A 26,057-nucleotide genomic window follows, 5' to 3' on the forward strand; every position below is an offset into this window, starting at 1 on the left:
AAATTATCTTTCAACGTAAAAGAAACGCTTCATAAGTAGTAGTTTAGTAGTTACACGGGATCTTAATGTCTCTTTTAGAATAGTGTGAATCATGCGGTGTGAATTAAATATAAATTTAGTAATTCACGATTTGTTGATCCTTGTGTTTGGTGATTTCAATGCAATAAAAATCTTTGACACCCGAAATTTTTGGAAAAATCTACACGTTGTTGGCAAATGTATAAAGTCATATACTTACACATTTTCGGGTAATGTAAGAGGATTTGAAGCGTCTCGCAGAGCCCTTGTGCAAAATTCTTTTTCCGCTAATCTCGGTATTCCTCTATCGCCAAATAATGTATTATGACGATCATACCGATACTATCGCCTGGCTTTTGTTAAGATACAATTTATTACCGCCAAAAGACTAATCAAGTACCATCGCCGTCAGCTTCTCAACACTTCACCTCAAATTTTTCATTACAATGCATTTGTAATTGAGAGAAACGTAAAAAATGAGACCAAAATTGACGTTTGTTTGTTTTGTATAAACAAACTACATATGTTATGGCAAGTATGCAAAATGATGTGAATAAACAATTATGCTGGACATGTAAGCCACAAATCTATTGAGTAAGTCCGTCTCCATTCAACATATCAAAAAAAAAAAAAAAAAAATTATGTAGAAATTGACAATTGAAAAAAGTAATAATATTAAATCCAATGTTACTACAAAAAAGTTTATTACTACAAAAAATGTGAATTATTTTATATCCTTTTTTACAGATTTTCCATAAACATGAGCTTTAACGGTTGTTACATATATTAATAATGGTTAATTCATATCAATGAATCCATCTTCAAAAAATTGGTTAATTGTGCTTTGCTTCTCAGAGATGACGTATGTTTTTAAGTGGGGAAAGAGAAAATGTTAAAACAAAACTTCTAAATTAATAAGACTTTTAACACAATTCAAGCAACCAGATTGTAATAAGCGCATAAAAGTCCATTAATTGTTATTAGTTCTCAATTAATAAAACCAGTGTGACATTAATAAATACAACATTTCCGCAAAACTAGGGCAAGACTCAATTCAGGTATCGTTAACTTTTTGTAGCAGAGCAATAGCAATAAAAGCGTGAAATAGAGGCAACAAAAGAGAAGGATTTGTTTGGAGGCAAACATATCCACAAAAAAAAAAAAAAAATGCGTACAATACAAATAAAATAAAAAGAAAGTTCCCTGCAATCGGCTGTGAACGGAGACGGGCTGGACATTAAGAATGATACCATCATCATCATCAACAACAGCACTAGCTTAATAACTTAAAAAAATAAATAAATAAAATAAAAATGGAACGAAAGCGATTTGATCGTGGCTAATTGGAGTGCCAACGATAAGATCATTAATACCGTGTATTGTTTAGTTTTTAATTCATTGCATTTGTGTTTACATATACATGTTTACTTACTTATAGTAAGCCGCCCACATTTTTAATTGGTTTTTTGCAAGGTCGACTGCGCATTTTAATGGAAGAGCGGAAGAGCAGATACGATTCAAGGAAGGTGGGAAAATTCGCAGATGTTTGTACAGCTATTCACAACATATGCATGCACTTTAAAATTTAACGTCTACAGCTCCCGCAATTTATTTTGACGACTTTTTGCAACATGGCTTCAAGTTGTAGCGAAGAAGCGAGAAAACAGCAACCGACATATCTTTTTCACTTTCAAATTGAATTGTTTCGAAATTAAAAGATATAAGGAATATATCCGTTAAAGATGCTTTGTCAAAATCAAAATTTTGGCTGTTATTTATATCACACAAAAATGGACTTGCAATTCATCTCAAAACACGGCAGCTTCTATATAAGTAATATATATTGTTATAGCTGGTATGTATGTTAATAAATAAACATGTAATGTAAAAATAAAAAGATGCAAAATGCAAAGTTCAGTGCAATATTTCAAAGTTTTCCTGGTAAATGAAAATATGATAACATAATAAATGTAATAAGAAATAATAATACATAATATATATAATATAATCAATCAATATTGTATCATCTCGGTAAATAAACGCCTCTAAACTTGAAAGAACGTTTCTCTAACGTTCTCCTCTGACAATGTCTGCAATGGTATTTTGATATTGAAAAATGACATTTTCAGCATACAAATCACAACCAAATGTAATTTTTTGTACACGTAAACGTCCTTTAGGAACATCAGGTAAGCTATAGTTACGAACTCATTTAGCTAAACATGAGCTTCATCCAACCAGGTAACCGTGGGTTTATTGTTTCTGTAATAAGTTTTAGCAATTTTTGTACCCTATACAATTACGTTCGTTACATGTATGTATGTCATATTTCACGAATAAGAGCGACTTCCAAACAATATATTGAAATAAAACTTGATCCAAACCTCAATCAGAAATAATGTAGTTAAAGTATAGTTTTTCTTGAATAAAACGTCATTATCCACATGCTTGTCTTATGGGTATAAATCCATATCTTTACATTTCGATGACAAGTTTTTGTGTGCAAAAGAACAGAAGAAGAGTTGCAGGAGATCCAAAGACGAACAAGTCGGGATATTTTCGTAAGTATTTAATATCTACATTTAATATGTGTTTGCTTTGTATATGCGTACAAAGTGTTCTGAGTAGTGCGTGTTTTCTTTCCGTCTGCAATTTTTTGATTGTTTTGGTGTTTTCTCGTATTTAGCTGGTGTCTTTTCAGTGTTTTTGTTGAACTGTGCTTTTGATTCCCCTATATATAACAAGAAAAAAAAAAAAAAAAAAATTTAAAACAATTAACATTTTTTATTAGTAGCTCCCAATCTTTTTCAAGTGACTGGTTATTTTTCCAAATTACTAAATAATAGGCAAAATGGCCTCGTGGCGGCCAAATAAGAACTCAAATAGGTTTCATCTGCTAGCGGACAAATCCCCGCCGAGAAAAAAAATTAAAAATTCGGAGTTTGGCATGGGCGAAGCACAACGCGATTACCGGGGAATAAATCTATCTGGAACCCAAAGAATTAACAAAAGTAATACCTACGCTGCTGTCTCGTAAATCAAGCCTAATAAGCCTTTAACTCCATCTCCTTCCAACGAAAAACCTTTTCTTTCATCAGCCAAAAACTATATTGCGAAATCAGATCCATCACCCTCCAAAGATAATATTGAAAATATCAAAGCAAGTATTGAAAAAGTTAAAACAACAACACGTATCTTAAACTGTAATAAACTAAATTCTCCAGAACCGCCACCTCTCAACTCTTATCAACAAATTGCAATCCAATCTTTCATCCCTTAATCAATGTTCAATTTCAAATTATTCACGTGCGCCCACTCGTTGCACTTCAAATGTACGCAATCACCTAAGTACAGATTATTCTGCTGGTAAGAACAAATTATTCACGCAAAACTTCTATCCTCCTTTTCGACGGAGACGCTGTCATGTCCACTTAACCCACCTATCACTCCGATTCCATGTCACTACGATTAAATAAATTTTTTAAAATTTTTACCAAGGAACATTAAGGGACTTATTAAGAATTTTGATGAACTCCGTGCACTCATAAGTGATTTTAATCCGACCTTTATATTCCTTCAAAAGACCCATTGTAGAAGTTCTTTTAATCCTATTCCACCCATTCATATACTAGATACTTCACGAATACTGATCAAAATTCATATTCCAAACAAGGAGTTACCCATCTTATAAAATCAAATGTACCTCATAAACGCATAAATTTAACCTCATACATACAAACGATACAAAAACTCTTAAGCATAAAACTTACAGTGCTTTCACTCTATATTTCACCTTCGCAACCGTTTTCTCAGAAAGAACTCTATAATTTATTCTCCGCACTCTCCCTCCCATTAATTATACGCGGCGACTTTAATAAGTGGTACAGCGTTTGGGGCTCAACAGGAAACAACAGTTGCGGTACTGTTTTAGAGAAGGCCTTCATTCAAAGCACGCTCTTCATTTAAAATGATGGAAAACCGACGCACTTTTCAACTCATCACACCTTTTCACATATTGATTTAACATACAGCTCTCCGTCATTTCTTTCTTTGTTTTTGTGGCCTATTTCTGATGATCTACTTTTTCGAAAGGAATTCACAGAAATACATCGATGAAAGTTGTCTGGAACAAAATCAACAGACTTAATGGGACTTCAAATTTGAACGAAATTTCTGACATCTGCGCTCCCAATGGGACTTTAATTGACGCGATGAGATTTCTAATTACCTTGAAAAAGTGTGGTGCGAATACTTCGCTCACAGCATTTCTTCCACTGCGTTCATCGAAAATAAAAGGATTGGAAAATTGCATATCTACCCTAGAATTTGAAAGTTTTCTCTTCAAATCGAAGAGTCCAGACCACACCTCATACCAGATCATCATTGCTCTCTCTAATTCAAGTAAAAAGAAATTACTGGACCTATATAATATGGTATTTTTGGATGGAAATATATCCTACACGTGGAAACTGGCAGCAGTTGTTCCAATTCCAAAGTCAAAAAATGACTCCATCACATCGGATTATCGTCCAACCTCTCTTTTATCTTGCCTCTGAAAAGTATTAGAAAACATTATGGTATCTAGATTATCTTCGTTTCTTGAGCCTAAGAAACTGACTACGAAGCAACAATGGTGCATCGACGCTCTGTTACACATTGATTATTTTACAAGCAAAGCAATTTCCGAACGGAACCACATAGCAATTCTCTCAATTGATTTCGAAAAACTATTTGACAGAGTTGGTCTTCATCTCATTTTAAGGGTCTTGAAATCATGGAATATTGGACCCAAATTCTTCAACTACATCAAATCATTCATGTGGCATCGGCGGTTCAAAGTTAGGATTAACAATCATCCCTCTGATTCCTTTCCGCTAAAGAATCGCATTCCGCCGTGGACGGCGAACATTGTCTCTACGCGAACGAAAAAAAAAGATAGCACGAAGGCAATCAACATCTTCGAATCTATTGGACAAGAGGTCTCCACATGAGAAAACTCGTCAAGGGCTAAAATTTCTATACAAAAATCAAAAAAAATGCACATTTGTCGAAAGCAGATATGCGATTCAGGAAATCTACTGATGCGTATTAATGACTTACCGATACTAAACGTGCAGACGACCCATCGTTCACACGTCTTCAGTTAAAAAATTTTATTTTAACAAGGGTAAATTTCATACAGTACGTCGCTTGGAAAAGCCATGCGTACATTAACACTACTGCTTATCTTACCAAAATGCTTGTTTTATGCAAGATTGACTATGCTTTGATAGCTGCAATAGCAATAGCTGCAAATCTAATACCGACATCCTCAAACCGGTCTACCACCAAGTCCTCGGAGCAAGTTGTTATGCTTTTCAGACGACGCCCATAAATAATATTATAATTGGAACTGGTCTCCCACCTTTAGAAAATAGAATTTATGACTTTATGAGTTAAAAGCTAAATTAGTTCCCAAGCTTCTTAAATCAAACAAATCTGTTCTCGGTGAAGATGTGAGAAAGATTATTATTGCCCAGAAAATTCGAAAATCACCATCTGCAATTGACTTTGGTTTGCACGTCGCAAAGGAGTTGAACATTCCCTTAACAATTTTCTGCTATTTTTGTCTTAAACCCCCATGGATTTTGAAAGCCCACTCTTTTAACTTTTCGCTGTCTAAGCACTAGAAAGAAGGCACGTCTTCAGGAATCTAATAGCTGAAAAAACCAAAACACTGGAGGCTAACGGTTGGAACCTTTTATACACAGATGGTTCAAAATCTTCTGGTCTGCCACCTACTTTGTATATTAAAATTAGTTTGGGGAAAAAGACATCCATTATTTTTTCGGTAGATGGCTGCACTGATAGATTTCTCGTAAAGTATCGATCAAACAATTTCATATTTATGCTCGTTGGAAAGGTGACATTTCGCAGTAAAAAAAATTCTTTTGCTGTTTTTTGTTTGGTGCATTCAGTTGTGAGTTACAGCGTGTTAAAAATGGAAGTGAACAAAGAGAAAATTCGGTACATTTTACAGTTTTTCTTTGACAAAGGCGAAAATGCAAGCCAGGCGGCTAAAATTGTGAATGGTGTTTATGGTTCCGATACTGTAACAGCCAATTATGTGCAATTTTGGTTTCGTAGATTCCGTTCAGGAATTTTTGATGTTAAAGATGCACCCCGCACAGGTAGGCCGGTCGTCGAAAATGTCGATAAAATCGGAGAAATGATCGAAGTTGACCGGCATGTTAGCAGTCGTAACATCGCCCAGGAGCTAAAAATCGACCATAAAACAGTTTTAAACCATTTACACAAAGCTGGATTCAAAAAGAAGCTCGATGTTTGGGTGCCACACCAATTAACAGAAAAAAACATGATGGATCGAATTTCCATCTGCGAAACCTTGGGCAAACGGAATGAGATAGACCCATTTCTTAAACGGATGGTGACTGGAGATGAGAAATGGATCACATACGATAACCCTGTGCGAAAACGATCGTGGTCAAAGAGCGGTGAAGCACCTCAAACGGCCAGGAAGGTTTTACTATGCATTTGGTGGGACTGGAAGGGGATTATTTATTATGAGTTGCAAAATTTCTTTAATGATAAAAAATTGGAATCTAGGGAGGATTGTGAAAATCGACTACTAGAGTTTTTTGCAAATAGAGACCAGGACTTCTATAAGAGAGGCATTTTGAAGTTACCTTTAAAATGTCAACAAATCATACAACAAAACGGTGCATATTTCACCCAAATCGGACAATCCGAAGCATGTTAAATAAAGTCCTGAAGTTCATATAAAAATAATGGATTTCTTTTTTCCCAAACTAATATGTTGTCCCTTATTTAAAATTTGTATAAATATTTATTTATTGTCGAGCATACAATGGAGTAGAGAGGATTACATTGATAACATTTAATTGGATCTAACTGACTTCTTCTTCCTCGATAATTAGATCGTAATGAAAAGGAATCGCATATAACTTTGACTATGTTTTTGCATATCTCCGTTGCGTTAAAAAATTTTCGTAAAACATTCGGTAGCTTGCACGTTAGAAAAATTTTAAAAATTGAGCACATATTTGACAAACGCTTTTCGCTCAAAATTTAATTCATTCAGAAAATAGAAATTTTCGATTCGGCGTAATACACAACGACTCAGTTCTGAGTGAAAATATGCATTTACATTTTTTTAAGAGATATAAATTTTTGAAATGGTTAACAATGTTTACAAACAGTCGTCGTCAGCAGTTGATTGTGGCACATAGAAGTGGCGAAGTCTACCTGCATTGGAAGCAATTGCAAAGTGGCTGGCACGTGTTCACGATAAATAAACTGTGCAGATTGTAATAAAAATTAATGGAAAGTGCCGAATTTGCATTGAAATCAAGTGCAAATTTTCTTTTTTGATTCGATATTGTCAATACAAATGTGTTCTTGTTTTCCAAGTCTCTTACATTGGATTTAGCAGTATAATTCGCGGCAACATTCAATTTCAATTTATGACGATAATAAGGTGTTGAAATTTTAATGATTTTATATTTACTTTAGATCTGTTCGAGTAAGCACGTGTCATGTGTAATTCGATTGCGATTATTTTGCCAAAGCCTATCTCGAGAAAAACGACAGCTATGGCAATTGCTTAAATTGCACTTGAATGTGTGCATATGCGATATACTGTGGCATTCAAGTACAATTATTTGCTCTAATAATAAACATTATAAAGTTTTTTGCTTCTCTTGAACAACAAAAACAAATGCGTTTTCTACGTTGTAATGTTTAAATTAGAGTCAAGCAGGAGGCATTTCAATTGCCTTCGTAGACTGCCTATTGATTGCAATGAATATTATAAAAAATCTATTTATTTTAATGTCGATGTTTGCCTCATTTGCCGTAGGTAAGTTAATGGAAAGAATATTTATTTATTATTATATATGAAAACTCGAAAGTTCAATATTGCAGGAATTTATTTCAAGTGACCATAATGTAATTTGATTTATAATTAATCAATTCGCGGGCTAAATAGTGAGAAAGAACGAAAGATTTCCTTCATTGCAAATTTATTTATTTATTTGGTTATCCCTTCTATTTGGAAAATATTTTGCGACCACGTACGTATCCAAACTCTTAAGAGTTTTATGTTCTGATGTTCTGAAAATGATCAGCATAATGTGTACTTTTATTTCTAAAGACCTTCTTCTCTATGTGTTGCATTGGTTCTCTTGGGCTTATATATCTCCCAAAATAAATATAGCAGTATTCCCAATACAATGATGAAAATTTAACCAGTGTTAAAATGAAATTCTGTGGACTATGAGTTCTTTTTAGGTTTGATGATTCATATATAGATTTTCTATATTTTCTATGTTTGTTTTTAAACGCATAGCGCCTTTACTGTAATATTATATGGCAATCGTTGAAAAGACCAAAAATATACGGTTTCATATCCAGGTTTTCTTTCTTTTCATTAATATAGGTCTTTCATTTAAAACAAAACGCAGTAATAATATCTTAAAACTAAACCTCTACGTTCACGATCTGCATTTCACATTTAAAAATCTCTTTTTCTCGTATTCAAGTCTTCTTTATGGGCTTTTTCACCAATATATGAAAATATCCGATTAGTTCTTTGGGGGAATTACGTGTACATTTAAATTCTAATTTTGCGTTTTCTGCGTTATGTTCGCCAATGACAATTCCAAAAACAGACTTCAAAGGACAGTTAGATGGGCTACTTCAAATCGGTCTACAATCCAACGTTGATCAAGGAAACACCCATTTTACAAAGTGGTTTATTCCTATAGACATTGCAAACGCAAAGAGCAATACCGTCGGAAGTGAATATATTAATTGAAGTATAGAAGCTTTGAAGAAGATGCGTCTCTTTTGAGACTATCATGATGCAAATGGCATTGGTGCTTCCCAAGTAAAAACTAAAGATATTCAAATACTTTCGCTGACTGCATGCTGAGTATGCACGAGCAAGATCATGATTATTTAAAAAATATCTAGCGGCGTGACTGGCGTGCATTTGTGGCTCTAAACTTAAACCTTAAATGCAACACAATACAGTTGCGATTCTATGTTTAAAACTTCATATCTCCTTTTGGAGCAACCCTTGTATAGTGTTTTATTTTAATCCTTATATGCGTATTGTTGCCAATTTTAATTTATTTTAAATTTTTTTATTTAAGTTGTTTTGAAAATTTAATTTGAGAATTAAGTGAAGCTGGAATGTAGGCAACCGGAATCAATATGCATTTAAGGGTTACGAAAAACAATGAAGCAACCTCTCTCGGAACAACGAGTGGCAATAGATACATTACTGAACAACGTTCACTGATAGTTAAGACATGAAATTGATGCTAACAAGAACGTGCCATCGGTCACCCAACGTGCATGATTAAATCCACTATCGGAAGCTTATTCGTACCTAAAAGAAGTCTATCTGTTAAGAACAAGCAGTGATTCGACGTAGATCGCTAATATACAGCATTTAGTCATTCGCCTTTCTCCGACTCCTCTCTCTTCATCTCCCTTTCTTTCGCAAAGCTTGCTCAAATTATGAGTTATTCTTCGCTCAAAACACAGCAACTCTGAAATATAATCGCATTTATGTGTTTATATACAGACATTACGGTCGATGCTAAGCATGTGCGCTTTCACTACTAAACACCATTTTTTCAATTCACTGTCCCTTGCACGAACTATGCTTGACTTAGTCATATGCAATAACCCGAACGGCAAGCAAAGGGCCAGAAAAGGGGAGACGCAACCAGTCGAACGACCTGAAAATAAGAGAATACAAAATCAAGGCATATTCTCATGCTTATTCGAAGGAATGCGAGCTTAGGATGTAAATATTGCGCCATAGGGTTATAAGCATTCGTGGGGATAGGGAAAATCTTACAGTAAAATGAGATTGCATATTAGGTTTTCACACCAGACCATAAAGGTGTATATGTAGATACATATTTTAAACCTACTTCTCGATTTGATTGAGGCTTACATCTTTACAAATACTTATGCATGCCAAGTATATGTGAAGAACTTCGTTTTAGAAAGTCATTAGTATTTTGCTTTGCTAACATATGTTTTTGTAAATATTTGCAAACAAATTTATGTCCTTCATTTGGTTGATACAAATGGATTTACATAGATTTAATTTAAGATGTATAATATATATATATTTCCTCACATAATATGAATAACTACAACAGCAAAATGCAAATATTATAACAATTTAGTGTATGTGAACAATGGACACAATTCTTCTATAAACGATATTATCAATCTATTGTTTGTAATTGAATTAAATTGCATTGAATGTATATATGGATAATGTATGTAAAGCCTTATTGCGAGACTATTGATATTATGTATAGTTATATATGATACGAATTTATATTTTACAAATATTCTCAAGTGTAAGACTCTAATGAAAATAAACATTATCGCCTTTATGTTATAATAGGGCCAAGTGAAGTGCTCTTCCTCATTCAAAGTGAAGAAGGTAAATATTATCATCAAGCAGGCCGAAATCTTCGAGAAGATCTAATCAAGGAAAGCTTCATTTTGCCGCCAGAGTACCGTATCAATGTACATATGATTAACACATTATTTAGCAATAATAATACCAACAACAACTATAACCCTGGGGAATGGGCTATATTAAATGTTATACATCAACTTGTAATGCAACAGAAATATCACCAACTAATCAACGACAATACCAGATGGATTGCATTTTGTGCACATAACACACACATAAAGTTAAATAAACTTATGACTGAACTAAGTAAAGAAAATCATAAACAGGTACATATACGCATCTACTGTATGTCACCCGCTAAACTTTTTAACGCTATAACAGAGTTTTTAGTCTCGTTTGAAAGAATTTTAATATAAAAATTTTCCTTTCTCCTCATTCTCCTCTACTTCGGAAATTTATCACTATGCTTTCCGCATTATACTCTCCAAATTGTCTTATTTGATAACCATATCGCTGGTATTATTAAGAAAGAAATAATCGCTGTGTCTATCGTATTCATTTTAGAATTAACCCATTTTTAGGCATCTTCATTTGAGCAATGTATAAAATAGTTTTAAATATTTTGTCTAGTTTGGGTCATGATAAATAACTGTAAAACCTTAAAAAAAATGAAAAAAGATAATTGAATCACTTGTAACTTTTCGTGGGCATGGTCGATTTTTTTGCATTTCTCATCAAAGACTAGCGTGTTTCGTAAAATATATGTGGAAAATTTCAGGCCTCTAACTTCTATGATTTCTGAGTAACGAACAAAATTCACAAAGTGCTGTTAAAAATATGGAGTTGCGTTCAGTTTATACTCCACTGCCGTCTTCTGCGCTGACCAATTTGGCTCATTTCCAATACAAACCTGCCTGCAAGAACTTCCAATGATTTTACCGCATTTAAAGTCGATATAATTATTTTCTCAATCAGGAGAGTGTCAACAACAAACGCCACACAAACAGACATGGCTATATCAACCCAAATCACCATGATCAAGAATATATATACTTTATAAGGCCTTTGAAACTTCCTTTTGTGTGTTACATACATTATGGAAAAAAAAAACAAAATGAGTACACACCCATCTTACAATGGTGGGTATGAAAAGTTTTTATTTTTTGTTATGCTGTTAGTGTAATTTCCCTCGAATTTATTAAAAGCGTTCTTTTTTTTTTAGTGTGAGAGAATGAAACTAGACTAAATCAAATTTATGCTCATATTTTTAAGATTCAGTATTTTGGATACACTTTACACGATCCAGAACCGACGATAGTACATCATTTTGCTTTTTTCGAAAATCCCGATTGGTTTCCATACCCTATGCTGCAAGCTGGAGTAATATTTAGCAAAGCGTTATTTGAAAGGTGAGATCACAATTTAATAACAATAATGATATATGAATATGATGCTAAGCAAGGCTTCGGTTGACAAAAACAACAACAACAAAAAATGTCTCCTGGTTGCGATAATTTATTTGAGAAGAATTTTGTTTATGGCATATATACTTTGCACGCGCAAACCCTAGCAATTAATTTACATATATCATATTTTTGGCATATTTTATACCTACATAATTAAAAAGGATAGCAAACGTATTACCCTACCATTATCAACATCGTCATCTGTGCAACAGCAACAGCAATCAACAGCATTCAACACATTCTGAATTTAGTATAGATGCAGCACACGAGTTAGCTCGTTTCATTTATGATAATGTACAAATAATAGAAGAGACCGCCGCCAAGCATGCAGTAACAAAGGTATTGAAAAACGATAACTTAAGCTTACCTGTCAATGCAAAACAGACATCAGCAGCAGCTTCAAGCGACACTAGCAAAATTATAGAAAATGTTGTCAAAAAGAGATATTTAATGAAAATGCGAAAAATCATTATGAAGAAAGCCGCATACATTTGCCCCAAAGCCAAATGGAATGGCAGTCTCGATAACAACAAGTGCGCCATGCACGCTCAGCCCTCCTACACAATGCAATGTGTAAGTACTCTTGCTTAAAAAACGTTCGCAAACACATTGGAAAACTGTATGTCACCCATTAGGGAATAAATATCATTTAGCTACAAATGTCAACACACGTTGCACATACATTTCACACACTATGAAATGTGCATAATGGAAATTGATAACCTTCCTGTTCGGTTCTTTTGATAACTTGTTTTTATCTGATATCTTATATCTTGACAAGAAAAAATAACTGACGCGCGTACATTAGAGAGTTAAAAGCATAACACAGCGTATGAGTAATCGTAATTAATAACACTAAAAGCACGCTATTAACCGGCGACAGCACCATAACTGTTTCAATACCGTAAATATCCGTTGATTTTTTATACTCCTGACTAGAAGGGTAATCTGTCCGTTTACGTGACTCTCCATCGGCCGCTTGAAGCCTCCGTTCGGTCGCTAAACTTTTATTGTCGCCAAATATTATGAACTTAGGGCCCAGAACTACCAGCACGCGGTTAAATACCTCTTTTGCCTCTCTGTTTATTTTGTATAAGACTACAAAGCAAGTAAAATGTGCATCAAATAGAATAAACAACGCAAACTACATAATTTCGTCCGACTTATAACCCCTCTGCTCTTTTTGGCTCGTAATATCCATTTTGTAGATGAAAGCCTATCTTATCTAACTAAATGATATCGAGTTTATACTTGTAATTTTTTTCTACATTTTTTACACACATTCCCATTAACATACCGAGTAAAAATTTATTTTCTTTTACTTCTTGATAAACTCTTATCAAGAAATTTTTTTCTTTTAGATTCCAATAAAACGGGAAGAAGTTTATTTTGCAGTAAAAACTTGTTCCAAATACTACAATGATCGACTAGAAGTAATACAAAACACTTGGGCGCAATATGCTAAGCATATTAAATATTTCAGTGATGTCGCAGGTAAGTTAGCTAAGAATAGAAGAAATGAGGGAACAAACGAAAGAATGGGTCAACCGCACTTATATACAAACATTTAGATAAATATGCACAGTTTTGAACTTCATTATGTATTCCAGAAGACCAGCAAGTCTGGCGTACGTATATATATATATATATATATACGTACATATATATATATACGTACATATATATATATATATATATATATATATATATAATGCAAATATACAAATATAAACGAAGCTGAACAATTAAGAAATCTAAACTAAAACAATACCACAGAGACAGAGAAAGAAAGAGACTACGAGTCTATCAATATGTACGTGTAACAACTAACTGGATATTGAAGAATTTACTAATACACAAACACGAACATATCCATATACTAATAAACTTCAGGATGTGCATATTTAATCATAGTGAACGCAGTACGCAGATGCACATCAGTACCATTAATGTGCAATGTGATGATGTTGATGAACTTATGTACACGAAATTCATATTTATCTATGTGAATGTTGTGAATGTTTTCTAGATGTTAAAGTGCCCACCATTGATACGGGTGTACCTAATGCTGACACAGGGCACTGCACCAAAACTTTAGCCATTTTACAATTAGCTTTGAAAGATATTGAGCAAATTAATCGACAAAAGCAACAATATTGGCCTGCCAATCAACCGAACATCATCAGATGGTTGTTTCTTGCAGATGATGACACTTTATTAAGGTAACACTATACAAACTTAATTTACATACTTATTAATGACTCAACGCATCGTCCGCCTTTAAATTTTGTCCACATCATGGAAAAAGATAATTTAAAGAATATCTGAAGTAGAAAAATTCAATTGGTAAGAAAGCTTTACTCGAAAATTGTGCGTTAGAAGTAAGACTACATTTTTTTAATTTTATGGCAAATAATCATAAATTTTTAAACTTTAAACTTAACATTCAACGACCAAAGAATTCACGTCATTCATTCAATACACTTGAAAGCATTTATCACCCTCCTTATAATCAGACTTTAATTCACTTTAAAAATCCACAACGTAGAATAAATATTCCGACGGTGTTTTCCAGTTTTTTGATGCATGACTGAATAAATGCTTGTTTTAAGTTTAGTGTGTAAAGTTGCGTCAGTTCAAGAGTCAAATTATAATTTCCTTTTTAAATTTTGCGAACTTAAGAACCTCAATCGCTAACTAATGGCACATACAATTTATAGTGATAAAGTTTGTAACTGATGTGACCAAAACCAAATGTCTTTATGCTTCTTCTATATTTATCTTAAGCATGATGTCCTCTCTTTGAATAACTTGCTTCAAAACCATTTGAACGATATGCAATCTTTTAGCAAGAATATTCACAATATATAATAAATCGAAAAGTGCTTGTAGGATATATTCAGGCCTGTCAGAATCATTTCACTGTTTGTCAATCATTTGAACTCACATTGAAAAATGGCATCCAATTGCATTATTTGAAACATTCAAACGCTAGTTAAGCTTCTCAAACAGTGAGAAAAAAATAATAAAATATGCTTGAACTAAAAGCTATGGTATTAAATCGGTCTTGGTTTACACTTGATGTTTACCTCTTACTTCTACAATCGAGCCAAAATTTTTTTGTAATATTTCATGTTTTCTCTTTATAATATTTCATACGCTCCTGCGTGCACATTTTTAAGTGGGAAAGCTGAGCACCCAATGTTCATACAGTGGCTTCTTCTCTGTTCTTTCATATTCATTTAATGGTCATCAGTTGTTGATTTTAGTAACTGTTTAGGCTAGAAACAATTGAGCAAAATTGGGCAATACAATATTTACATTTCAAAAGCCTAAGACCATAAAATATGAAAACCGAGCTAGATTTTAATCTGAGTTTTAACGTAGACCTGCAGATTGCCAAAACGAAAGTTTGCAGTCTGCAGTTTTGCTATCGTGATAGCCAAAAGCGAGGAATTAAAGTTCGAATTGCTTCCCCATGCCTCTTATTCGCTATATTTGGACCTCATACACTCTATTTTATCTTTCCAACTATGAAAAAGTTTCGATAGCAAATAATTTCCTAGTAATGAAAATGTGAATTCTGTCGCCCGTATACTTTAAAGAGTGCTTCTCTCTATGCGCTGGCTTTGATGAATTTATTGAACATCGTCGGTAGAAAGCTTCGTGAAAACTAGTCCACTTTCTAAAAAACTAAATTCCGGAAAAAAAAGAACACATAAATCGATAGATGCTGAAAAGTACTGCGATGATAAATTTACTAGCGCATCTGGGTAATTCTGTGCACAAATTTGTAATTTTTTTGCTAAGGTAGGAGAAGGGGCAGTTAGGAAAGCTAAAAGATATGTACGTGCTTGTAGATAACGTGCGGATATATACCCTCTGATAGCCAGACTTATTAGAAGAGAGACCACTAAACGAATATCAGACATGTAACAGACGAATATCTGACACACGACAAATGATCGTACGTTACTTCAATTTTCGTTCATTTTAAGTTCGCAAAATCAGGTAGAGGTAAGCAAGCGTTGGAATCACCTACCCTCTGATACAGTAACCGTTCAATCAGGAAGAATATGAAAACAACTGGTTTATGAAACATCTACTTCGAATAAAATCAATTATAAAGGCGCCTGTGATATAACGACTATTTAAAAGAAGACGTTATGTGGAAAGGGATTGGAAAAGCAATCCGAACAGTTTTCGATAGCGTTCGTTCATCGGTCGAACAATTCAGATTTCATGTCAAATTTCATCAAAATATCTCAAAAATTTCGGGTTGCTGACACAAAAAAAGAAGACAGCTTTTTAATCGGTCGGTATAATACAAAACAAATCAAAGTCGAGTTTCTCTGGGTGTTGCACACCTCCGCATAAATATAATATACCTTTATACCACACGTGGCTTAAGGTATAATAAGTAATAACCTTATAGTCAAGCAAGATCGGCAATTAAATACACTTCTTCATTTTTTTTTTGGCTATAATATACCAAAAAATACACATTGCTTCCATACAAAGGCATAATTTTCTTGAGAACAGGCTAAGAACATGAAATGTCGTGGTTTAAGCTCAGGAAAATTAATGTTCTTTTGAAGTTCTGTCTATCTTTCACTTATTGTCGCCATAAAGTAATAAAAATTTGATGTTGTCGCTATATACAGAAACGGTCCAAAAAAATAAGCTTACGTTTAAATTCAATTATGGTACAATTAACTTTTACATCAAATTATTGATGTGGAGCTATTTTCACCATAAATACTCAAAAATTAGGCATTTTTTCCGTAGAAAGGTTTATTTTAATCCAATTATAACAAATTTTTAACAGAACTTTGACAAAGCACGTCAGTGTGCCGACTTTTGTCAAAATATCTCAAATATTTTAAAATAGATTGAACATATTGAAAGACATCAGATCGACGGACTGACAGACCTCAGACAAGAGTGAGCGAAACTATTTTGAATCGATCAAAAAGGTTGACAAAAAATAAAGTATTTGTATCTTCTCCTTTTATTATCACCATTTGAACGTAAAAATGACGTAAGGAGGAGAACGTAGAATGAGCAGAGTCTAAAGGCGTACGTGTTGTAGTAAATGACACCGCCGAAAGTACATCTCACCGCCGAAAGTAAATGACACCGCCGAAAGTATATGTCACCATAGAATCTACGAAAAAAAGAAAAATTAAATATATAAAATAAAGAAAAAAAAAAAATATATATATATATATATATTTATGTAAAGCCAGTATGTCGGTATGCCGCATATTTCAAACATGTCACTTGATTCCTTACGATATATTCGTGTTTAAAACGTTAATAATCACTCTAAAAAATCATAAATGCTACTTTGTAAAGTTTCTCAAAGAACCCTAATGTAATTAAAGTTAGGAAGCTCAGTGCATTGATTTTGACGGAATATTTGTATATTTGGTTTAAACCAGGCATATACATCGAAATTTTCATAAAGCAAAATATCAATATATCATCAACATTCGATACTAAGGGTATTCAGAACAAATCAATTATTTGCAAAAAATTTATTTAGTCTCTAGTTAAAAAATGGAAATATATATTCCCTTACACTTTTTCTGTATAAAAAATGTCCTAAAAAGTATAACATTTTGTATAATCGTGTAATAAAATGGCAACGTCACATTTTTCACTGCATACCTTTTTAAAATTGAGATTTATATGAAGATGAAGAACAAGTATCAATGTTGCTCCAGAAACATTGCTGCTTATGGTATTTCCGACAGGCTTCGAAATGAACGACCGATAAATTTGATAACAACACTCTCAAATCTTTAGTGTAAGCTCATCGAGGTTTAACTATACAAAAATTATCAAGAAGAATAGAAGAAGAAGAAGAAGAGTTTTTATTTTTTACGAGTAAGATTCACAGCTTGAACGATATTATTGGCTTCGGTTGTGCAAGTTGAAGCATTTTCGGGATACATGTGATTACGCTGGACTTCTCCTCAAGCAACCACCTTCTTCTTTTCCAATTTTAGCTATAACAGTGTTGATAAAATATCAATGTACATATCTCGAAACTTTTGAGCCTAATGAGTTTGCCCGAATTGCAATCCCTGACGAAATAGATTCGAGGACGTTGATTGTTTTTGTGTTATCTTTTTCCCTTGTTAAAATTTATGCATCGTCCACAATGTTCAATTTTAGAGGAGGTTTGAAATCAGTCTGCAAAAACATGACAGAAAGGGGACATCGCTGTAGAATGCCGTTCATTAGCGAAAAAGAACCAAGGAGATTATTGCTAACTCCAACTTTAAAACACCGATGCGGCACCAATTATTTGACGTAGTTAAAAAGTTTGGATCCAAGACTCCATGATTTCATGGAGCTTGAAATAACATGAAGATCCACCATATCAAATTTTTTTTTGGAAATCAACTGAAAGATTTGTAACATGATTCCTTTTAAAAATTGCTTTGTTTCCGAAACAATTTATGTGCAGAAGAGTATCGATACAGTCTTTACTACGCTTGAAATCTTCTTGTTGTGATGATGGATAACAATACGATAGTTTAAGAAATGAAAACTCGTATTTACTACAAAAATTAATTTATATTTCAAAATGATTGATTAATCAACAGTTTTCCTAATACTTATTGCACATTCATTCGTTTCATTATCCGGAAAACCATCCCCGTTGATGGCGTGTTTACGGTCCGAATTTGATCTTAAACCCACAGAGCATCTATAGGAAAAGGAACAACCATTTCAAAACGTTGTTGTTGCTAAATGCAGCGAATGTCGATCCAATATTTCCAATAAGTATTTATTAGTGCCTTCTAAAAGGGCGATAGATTTCTTCTCCGGTCAGAATTATTAAAAGTTATAATTTTTATATGTATTATAATACTTATTTAAGTTTGTGGAAATTCAAAATTCACTCTTTATTTTCTCTTACTTTTTATATAAATCTTGGATTTTCAATTAAAATTCCAATTTATTCAAAGTGGGATTATTGCCATGCGCCTCATTGATTTCACACAGTTTTAACTACAAAGCCATTGATTTCGAGATTCACATTTTATTTCCTTTCTTTTTTCGAATTTTATTTTAATTTTCTCTATGTTTCAATGGGATTGAGCTCATGCTTTTCGTTTTTCATTCCACCCATAATGAATGAACTGTACATGAACGCAACACGTAGTCTTCCTGCTCATGTTCGAAATAACAAAATAATAAAAGTATACAAATAGTTTTTGCTTTTCTTTCTTTCCCTTATTATGCATAGTGTGTCTGGTGTTTGCCAAATACTTGGCTGCTTTAATAGTTCGCATCAAATATATCTTGGCGAACGTTACGGTTATCGTTTGCATGCTCTTGACGGCTTCAATTACATAACGGGTGGCGGTGGTATTGCATTTAGCTTGCCAACTCTTCGACTCATTATAAATCATTGTAAGTGTCCATCACCCTCGGCACCTGATGATATGATTTTGGGCTCTTGTTTACACTCACTTCAACTGAGAACTGTACACTCAATGCGCTTTCATCAAGTGCGTTTTTTCAATAAAAATATGAAAATAGAAAGTTATAATAAATTTTTACATTTACATTTTTTCAGGCTCGACCTCATGATTACGCTCCAGAGCTGTTGCAATTGGAAGCACCGATATCGTTTCATAAATTTTGGCAATTAGATCCCTTAGAAGTTTATCAAAAATGGTTTCTGACAGCTGATCAAAATATGTTAACAGAAGAAATTGCCTTCAAGTTAGAGAAAGGAGCTACAACGCTTTCATTAAAATCTCGAAGGAGTTTAAGTGAAACAAAAACACTAACATTGAATCATATGAAAGTGCCCGTTGTTGCAGCTGCGACTTTACATCACAATAACAAAAGGCACATTGACCTCTAGAAATTTTAAATCAAAGCACAGTATTTTAATAAATTTCTTATTGTTGACGTTTAAATGGCTACAAAAGAAAATGAAATAAAAAGAAATTTTTATTGAAGGTATTATCGCTTTTTCACAGCCAACATCGACAGAAAAAGGCCAATTTTGTCTGGACCAAAAGCAATCAAATTCTAACTTTATATGGCCCATATTGTTCCCATGAAATTTATACCGGTCTCTTTACACTTCCGTTTCCTGTAGAGAACCGTGAAATTATTTATTAAAGTTCACACCACTATAGTTCCCTTCGATTCTCTTTGCTCAAGTTCATTTAGCTTTTGTTAACTTCTGGTGGCCTCTGAGGCTTTAAACTTCCTTAAAAGTGGTCAAATGCTATCTTGCAATTACATGATCAAATCCAGCCCATGCTGTGGGAGCCTCACGCCCAACAAGTTTCAACTTCCTTCTCCAGTTTCGACTAACGTGAGCGTTCCAACGACAAGACCAAAGAAATACGCATTTGTAGATAGACGCAACGACAGACAGACGAACGGATACACAGACAGAATTAGCTAAATTGACTTACAACGCTATGCTAATCGAGGATATGCTTACTTTATGAATCATCCTTTTGAGAATAGGAATAAAGATTAGGGCAAATGGAAGATGAATTTTATAAAAATTAGCCTGATTTTTTCGGAAGCGGACTTAATGAAATTTCAAAACAAAGTAGATGTTTGTAATGTTAGAAAAAGTAAAATTTAGATTCAGACCATCGTGGAGCTAAAACGACAGCACCTGCTATATTTCACTCTCGACATACAAAAAGGAATGTACGTCAAATATCGTCTTCAGAGAACTAATCGCAGAGAAAAGTTACTTGTTGCAAAATAATGGTTGACATATTCTTTTTACAAATGGTTTTAAGCAAAAGCCAAATCCACGACTCCGCATCGTTAATTAGCAACGACACAATGGAAAAGATTTATCTTCAAAAATATATTTAAAAAAAAATTGAAAAAATCGACCATACTAACGTCCGCATTGTTTTTATGTTTATCCTAATACAATAAACGCACATTGTTGCTCTAACCAAGCTCACGTAAGATCTTTTTGTAACATACGGATGGATCTCCGTACACTCTTAACGAACGTTAATGAACCCTACCACCTAGTTTTGTTTATGGAGGGCTCAATATGCAACATGCAATTTAAAAAGATCTTTTTGATCAATGTAAATCGATGAATGAATGAACCAATACGAATCATATATGAATCAAAAAACTATTCAGTAGTGAATGCATTTCTTATGTCTAATGACGGTTTCTTGCATTTTTTGGGACATAATCTCATAGAACCTTGTTACTAAACTTTCTAAATCGAAATAGAGGAGACAAGAGTACGATTCTAAGTTATAACAAGAGAATATTTTCGGAGTCCAAATGTGTTTAGAAAGTGGAATCTTTAGTGAACATGACAAATAAGAAGAATTCTAAATGTCTGTGTTGGAAGACATCTGGGGTCACGAATTTTATCAAAGATCATGGTGTTAAAAATAACATAATATTAGGGAGGTAAGAAATTATCAATATTACTAATACGAGGGACAACGAAAATATAAATCATACGGCTTAAAGCCCCATTATTCATATTACATATAGTCTGCTAAGGAATGTTTTGAAAAGCGTATAAACAGATGATTTGTACAAAAACGAATTCGTGCAACACGTTTTAGTAGAAATGTTGGTTTGAAGATGCCTTCATGGTAGATTCCACTTTTGTACAATGAAATAAGTAAATTGTTTCTCCAACAAAGTGACAAAACTAACCAACATGACAAACTTAAGAATCGTATCGATGTTGTCATACGGTCACTTTGCCGAAAAACGATACTAAAGGAAATATGTCCGTCTGCCCAATTGTGTAGTGCCTGCGGTAAAGATTCTCCCGAATCGAAAATGACTATATCGCCTACAGATTTGCAAAAGAATTTGAAATTGACCTAAACTTTTCAAAGAACAAGCCTACAATGCCCACAAGGCTATGTGGTGCAAACTTTTATTTAAAAATGAAAAAAATCAGTCGCGCCCACGTCATATTATAGAGCATGAAAATTTCTTTCTTTTGCTTTTTTGTCTTTTTCAGTATAACGATGATGGGTATAAAAGATACAGCCAGTGTCACAAGAGTTCTTCTTTAAGTTGGAAAAGAGCAAATTTGTTTATTCAACAATTTCCAAGAATTTTTTTTGAATTCTGGCAATGTAAAGGAGAAGTAAACAAGCGAACTCCGAATTTTGGCAAATTAAAGGAGAAGTGAATGAGCGAACTTCGAATTTTGGCAAATTAACGGAGAAGTGAATGAGCGACCACTTGTTAGAATGTAAATATTGAAAGTATTTATTTACACGCAGAGCCATCTTTAGTGTATTTTCTAAATAGTTTGTTTTCGTTATTCTTTTGGAATTGAAGTGCTTTCGTAAACAACAGAGAACAACTTCTTCGATGGGGAGGTGGAGGATGGATAAAAGTAGGTTTTCATATGTTAAAGATGTTCAACGAGGTACGTCGTCTGTAAGCTACGTTCGAAAGAATGAAGATCCTGGTAAAAGGAAAACTACGTCGAAGAAATTTACAAAGCTAAGATAAAAACATTTCAGCATAAAAATTTGGAGTTTTCTGGTATTGAAGATAACTTAAAACATATACCATCTTGGTAAATAAACCAAGTCTGTTGGATGGCAAAGTTGGTAGCACAATTATCATTGAGACGCCTGGGGATGTGCCGTAAATGAAAAAAACTCATCGTTACGACATAGCAGGTTGGTTTAGAAGCGACAACTACATGACAGATTTAAGAAAAAGTTGAATATAAGTTAAGAAAGTAAGGTAAAAAAATCACAATTGTGAGCTACTTAAAGATCTCCATGGCATAAAAGATTTTTTAATGACAGTTTCAAAGTTTTCTGTGGGAAATAAATTTGAAACGAAGATGGAGCTGTAGATTAAGATGCTTACCTTCGGGATGTGCTAAAGCGTTTTAAGTACACAGAGAGAATATCTGTCGACAAATACCTCTCGATGAAATCATTGTTCGACAAGAAATAATTAGGAATAGTTCTTGCGGAATAAAAGAAACGGGGCAGAACTGAGGGAATAACTAGAATGATTTGTCTCTTGATGATGCTTGGGATAGGTAAGATAGGCGACCACATATCCACCCAAAAAAGTAAGACGAGGAAGGGAGCTATGGTTACATGAACTCGAGGTTAATGTAAAGCAACTGTGGACGGATGGAGCGCAGACAAAGCAGCCAGTAGCAAAGGGATAGTAACAGTAGGCATAAGCACGCTTGTCGGACATTATTTTTTCCAAAATTTACTCATCTAAAAAATTGTTTAAATTTACGTTCGCCGACAAAACAGCATTGATATAATTTTAACAATACATCTTTAATATAAACAACCTGTCTTTAATTAAACCAATATGAACACTCACACCATTAAATACCCTCTTAAGCCCTTCTACCTGTTACATCCCACTAATATTCCCTGTAACACAAATGGTGTACTATATAAAATAGAAATACGAGCCGTGCAGGGATTAAATCAGTGAGACAAATTCAGTCAAATAACTAAATAGATATTTAAGAATTTGATAAAGTATTTAGTATATCATTCACGGTTAATCGCGGCGGGATTCTCATCATAATATACGTACTTTGTAAAATGTTAATTATTCACTTTTTGCGAATTTTGCTTATTTTGAGAGCCACCTATACTAATATTTTAAAACTCAACTCGTAGACATTCGACACGAATTTCAAATATTGTAACCTATTTTCAAGACCATGAGAATTTGAACAATAAAAGATGATTGTACAAAAAGCGAAATTCACCAAATAAACTAACGATGATGAAAAATATATACATTATAGGGACTGTTCCTATCGCGCGTTCTGGATTTTAGAGAACGCAACCAGAACCTTATTCTTATTCCTCAATGTCAGGTGCAAAAGCGTTGTACTTTTCAATTTCTTTAGACCTAAATTTGAAACGCATGCGCAGACGTTAGACTTCCAAATATGATAATTTGAAAATTTATAGCCAAAATGTCTTTGTCTGGCTGATGCAATGAGAATTGTGTATTCATACTATCTTAAATTGTTTAGTAACTTCTGAAAAAAATTCCCTTCACAAACTGAATGTACATAGAGAATATAGCAAAAATTAGCTTTCAACATTAAACATTTTTCTTTTCTGTATTGTATTCTGCTACTTTTTTCTTATTATTTTATTTTACAAAAACAAGAAGTGCTAGATGTAGCGAAAGAAAAAGGTCATCATTATAATCAAAAGCAATTTATAAAATTTTCACGAAACTATTTAAGATAAAAACAATCTTCTTGTGTTGAATGGATTACCCAACCGGCGGTAACAAAAGGCAACAGTTTATAACGCAATTGTTCACCATTATGAAATTTGTTCTTTGTTGGTCTGCTACTCAAGTTCGGGGATACAACGGAACGTAAAACGTTTGCAACGCCAATTAAAAACCCGAATAATAAACGCAATAAATTGCAAATGTTCTTAATCAAAATCAAATTCGTAATTGCTTTACGCCTATGCGTCTATCCATGTATGAAATGCTTGTGGTAAACAAAAAAGAACCAATGACAGAAATATTGAAAGTTCTCTCACGTAAAATAGGACATATCGATATAGTCCAAGCATAAACTAAGAACACCTCTGCTTTTTTGCTCGTTACTCATGAACTGCAATATATACACGATAAATATTCTCTTATGTACACTACAAACGGACAAATCATTCATCGAATACGCAAATTTAGTTTTTCGTGTTCTTTTTTAGCTTTTTTATGAGGAAAGTAGTGAGGGTATAATAGATTCGACTACAGCGGAACATAAGCTTCTTGCTTTCGCCTTTTAATTTTTTTTTTCACCATAAACCCGAAACGATTTTACTGCATTATTAATGAAAAAACTTTAGAATGTGTAAAATCTTAATTTCGAGTTCTTATCGTTATGGGTAATAAGGAATCATGCCAAACAAAATTTATTTGAAGTATTCTTTAAATATGATTAACTCTCGAGAAAAGCATGTGACAAACATTTCGGACACTCTACAAAATGTATCTATGTGTTTTATCTATTTATGGCCGTTACTGATAGGAACAAAATGAAGTAATCATAATATCAACTTAAAACTATAAATTTTTGATTAAAGTAGTAAAAATATCTATTTCCATATTCCATTAAAATTTTACGGGTATGGGTAAAATATTTTTTATCATTCTCGAGAAAGTATCCGCGGCGAGACATGATAGCTTAACAAGAAAGCTTTCGATAAGAAATTTCACCGTAAAAGGTATAATTGAAAAATATTTCTAGATGTGAATCTGAAAAACACGAGCTCGGCTGATCTAAATCGACTTATGTCGATGCGGTTAATTATGCGGTGGACTTTTTTTTTTCTATTTAAAATTATTTCGTTGCAAAGAGAGGGAGATGAACTAGTTTTTACCGACGCAGTCAACGACAACGAGAGAAACACGTTGAGGATACAAAACATTTATTATTTCATTTATCAGATCACGTATCAAGCATTATGCGAACTCATTGCAAAAGGTTTAAAATAAAGACTTTGCAAGAGCACAGAACACTTATTTACTAGTAAAGGAAAAATTCATTTAAGACTTTTTCTTTAGTTTATAAGACTATTTTATGTTATGTTTGTGGCATGCACATGTTAGCATGTGTGTCCACGTGTATATAAATGTGTCGGGTGCTATAATATATTCTAGAAAAATTTACGAGTCAAATTAAACTCCGATTAAATAAAACAAGGAATTACTGCAGTAATAATAAAATAAACCAAATAAACTTTTCACATACACGTACTTGACAAACTAAATTGTTGAGTAGCATTTTAATGAACTTGTATTAGCCTTAAAGTATGCTACAGATTTTAGTCAGTTGATAAAACACAGTTTGAAATAAGGTTAAAAGCGCAAAAAAGGTCCAAATTTAAAGCACCCAGGGAGGCAGACACACACACGCATCCAAGCATACACACTTAAACTTGCTTACAAATAGAAAAGTCGAGAAAACGTTTCTTGTATATTTTACGGTTAAATCACCAAAGTTGAGGCAAATTTACACAAAATGTGTTTGTGAGCATTTACATTACAATTTTAAGCGTGATTTATTA

General features: G+C 33.4%; 1 protein-coding gene across 1 annotated transcript; it reads left to right on the forward strand.

The window, feature by feature from the left end:
* Positions 1-7,238: 7,238 nt before the first annotated feature.
* LOC119642387 (beta-1,3-glucosyltransferase) lies at positions 7,239-19,879 on the forward strand. The gene is made up of 9 exons (XM_038041536.1): positions 7,239-7,346; positions 7,552-7,897; positions 10,475-10,818; positions 11,765-11,901; positions 12,120-12,531; positions 13,320-13,452; positions 13,988-14,180; positions 19,223-19,487; positions 19,556-19,879. The coding sequence occupies exons 2-9, from the start codon at positions 7,840-7,842 to the stop codon at positions 19,847-19,849; spliced, it is 1,836 nt and encodes a 611-aa protein (XP_037897464.1). The 5' UTR covers positions 7,239-7,346; positions 7,552-7,839; the 3' UTR covers positions 19,850-19,879.
* The last annotated feature ends 6,178 nt before the right edge of the window (positions 19,880-26,057 follow it).

Source organism: Glossina fuscipes, unplaced genomic scaffold (assembly GCF_014805625.2).
Source record: "Glossina fuscipes isolate IAEA_lab_2018 unplaced genomic scaffold, Yale_Gfus_2 222, whole genome shotgun sequence".
Lineage (NCBI taxonomy): Eukaryota > Metazoa > Arthropoda > Insecta > Diptera > Glossinidae > Glossina > Glossina fuscipes.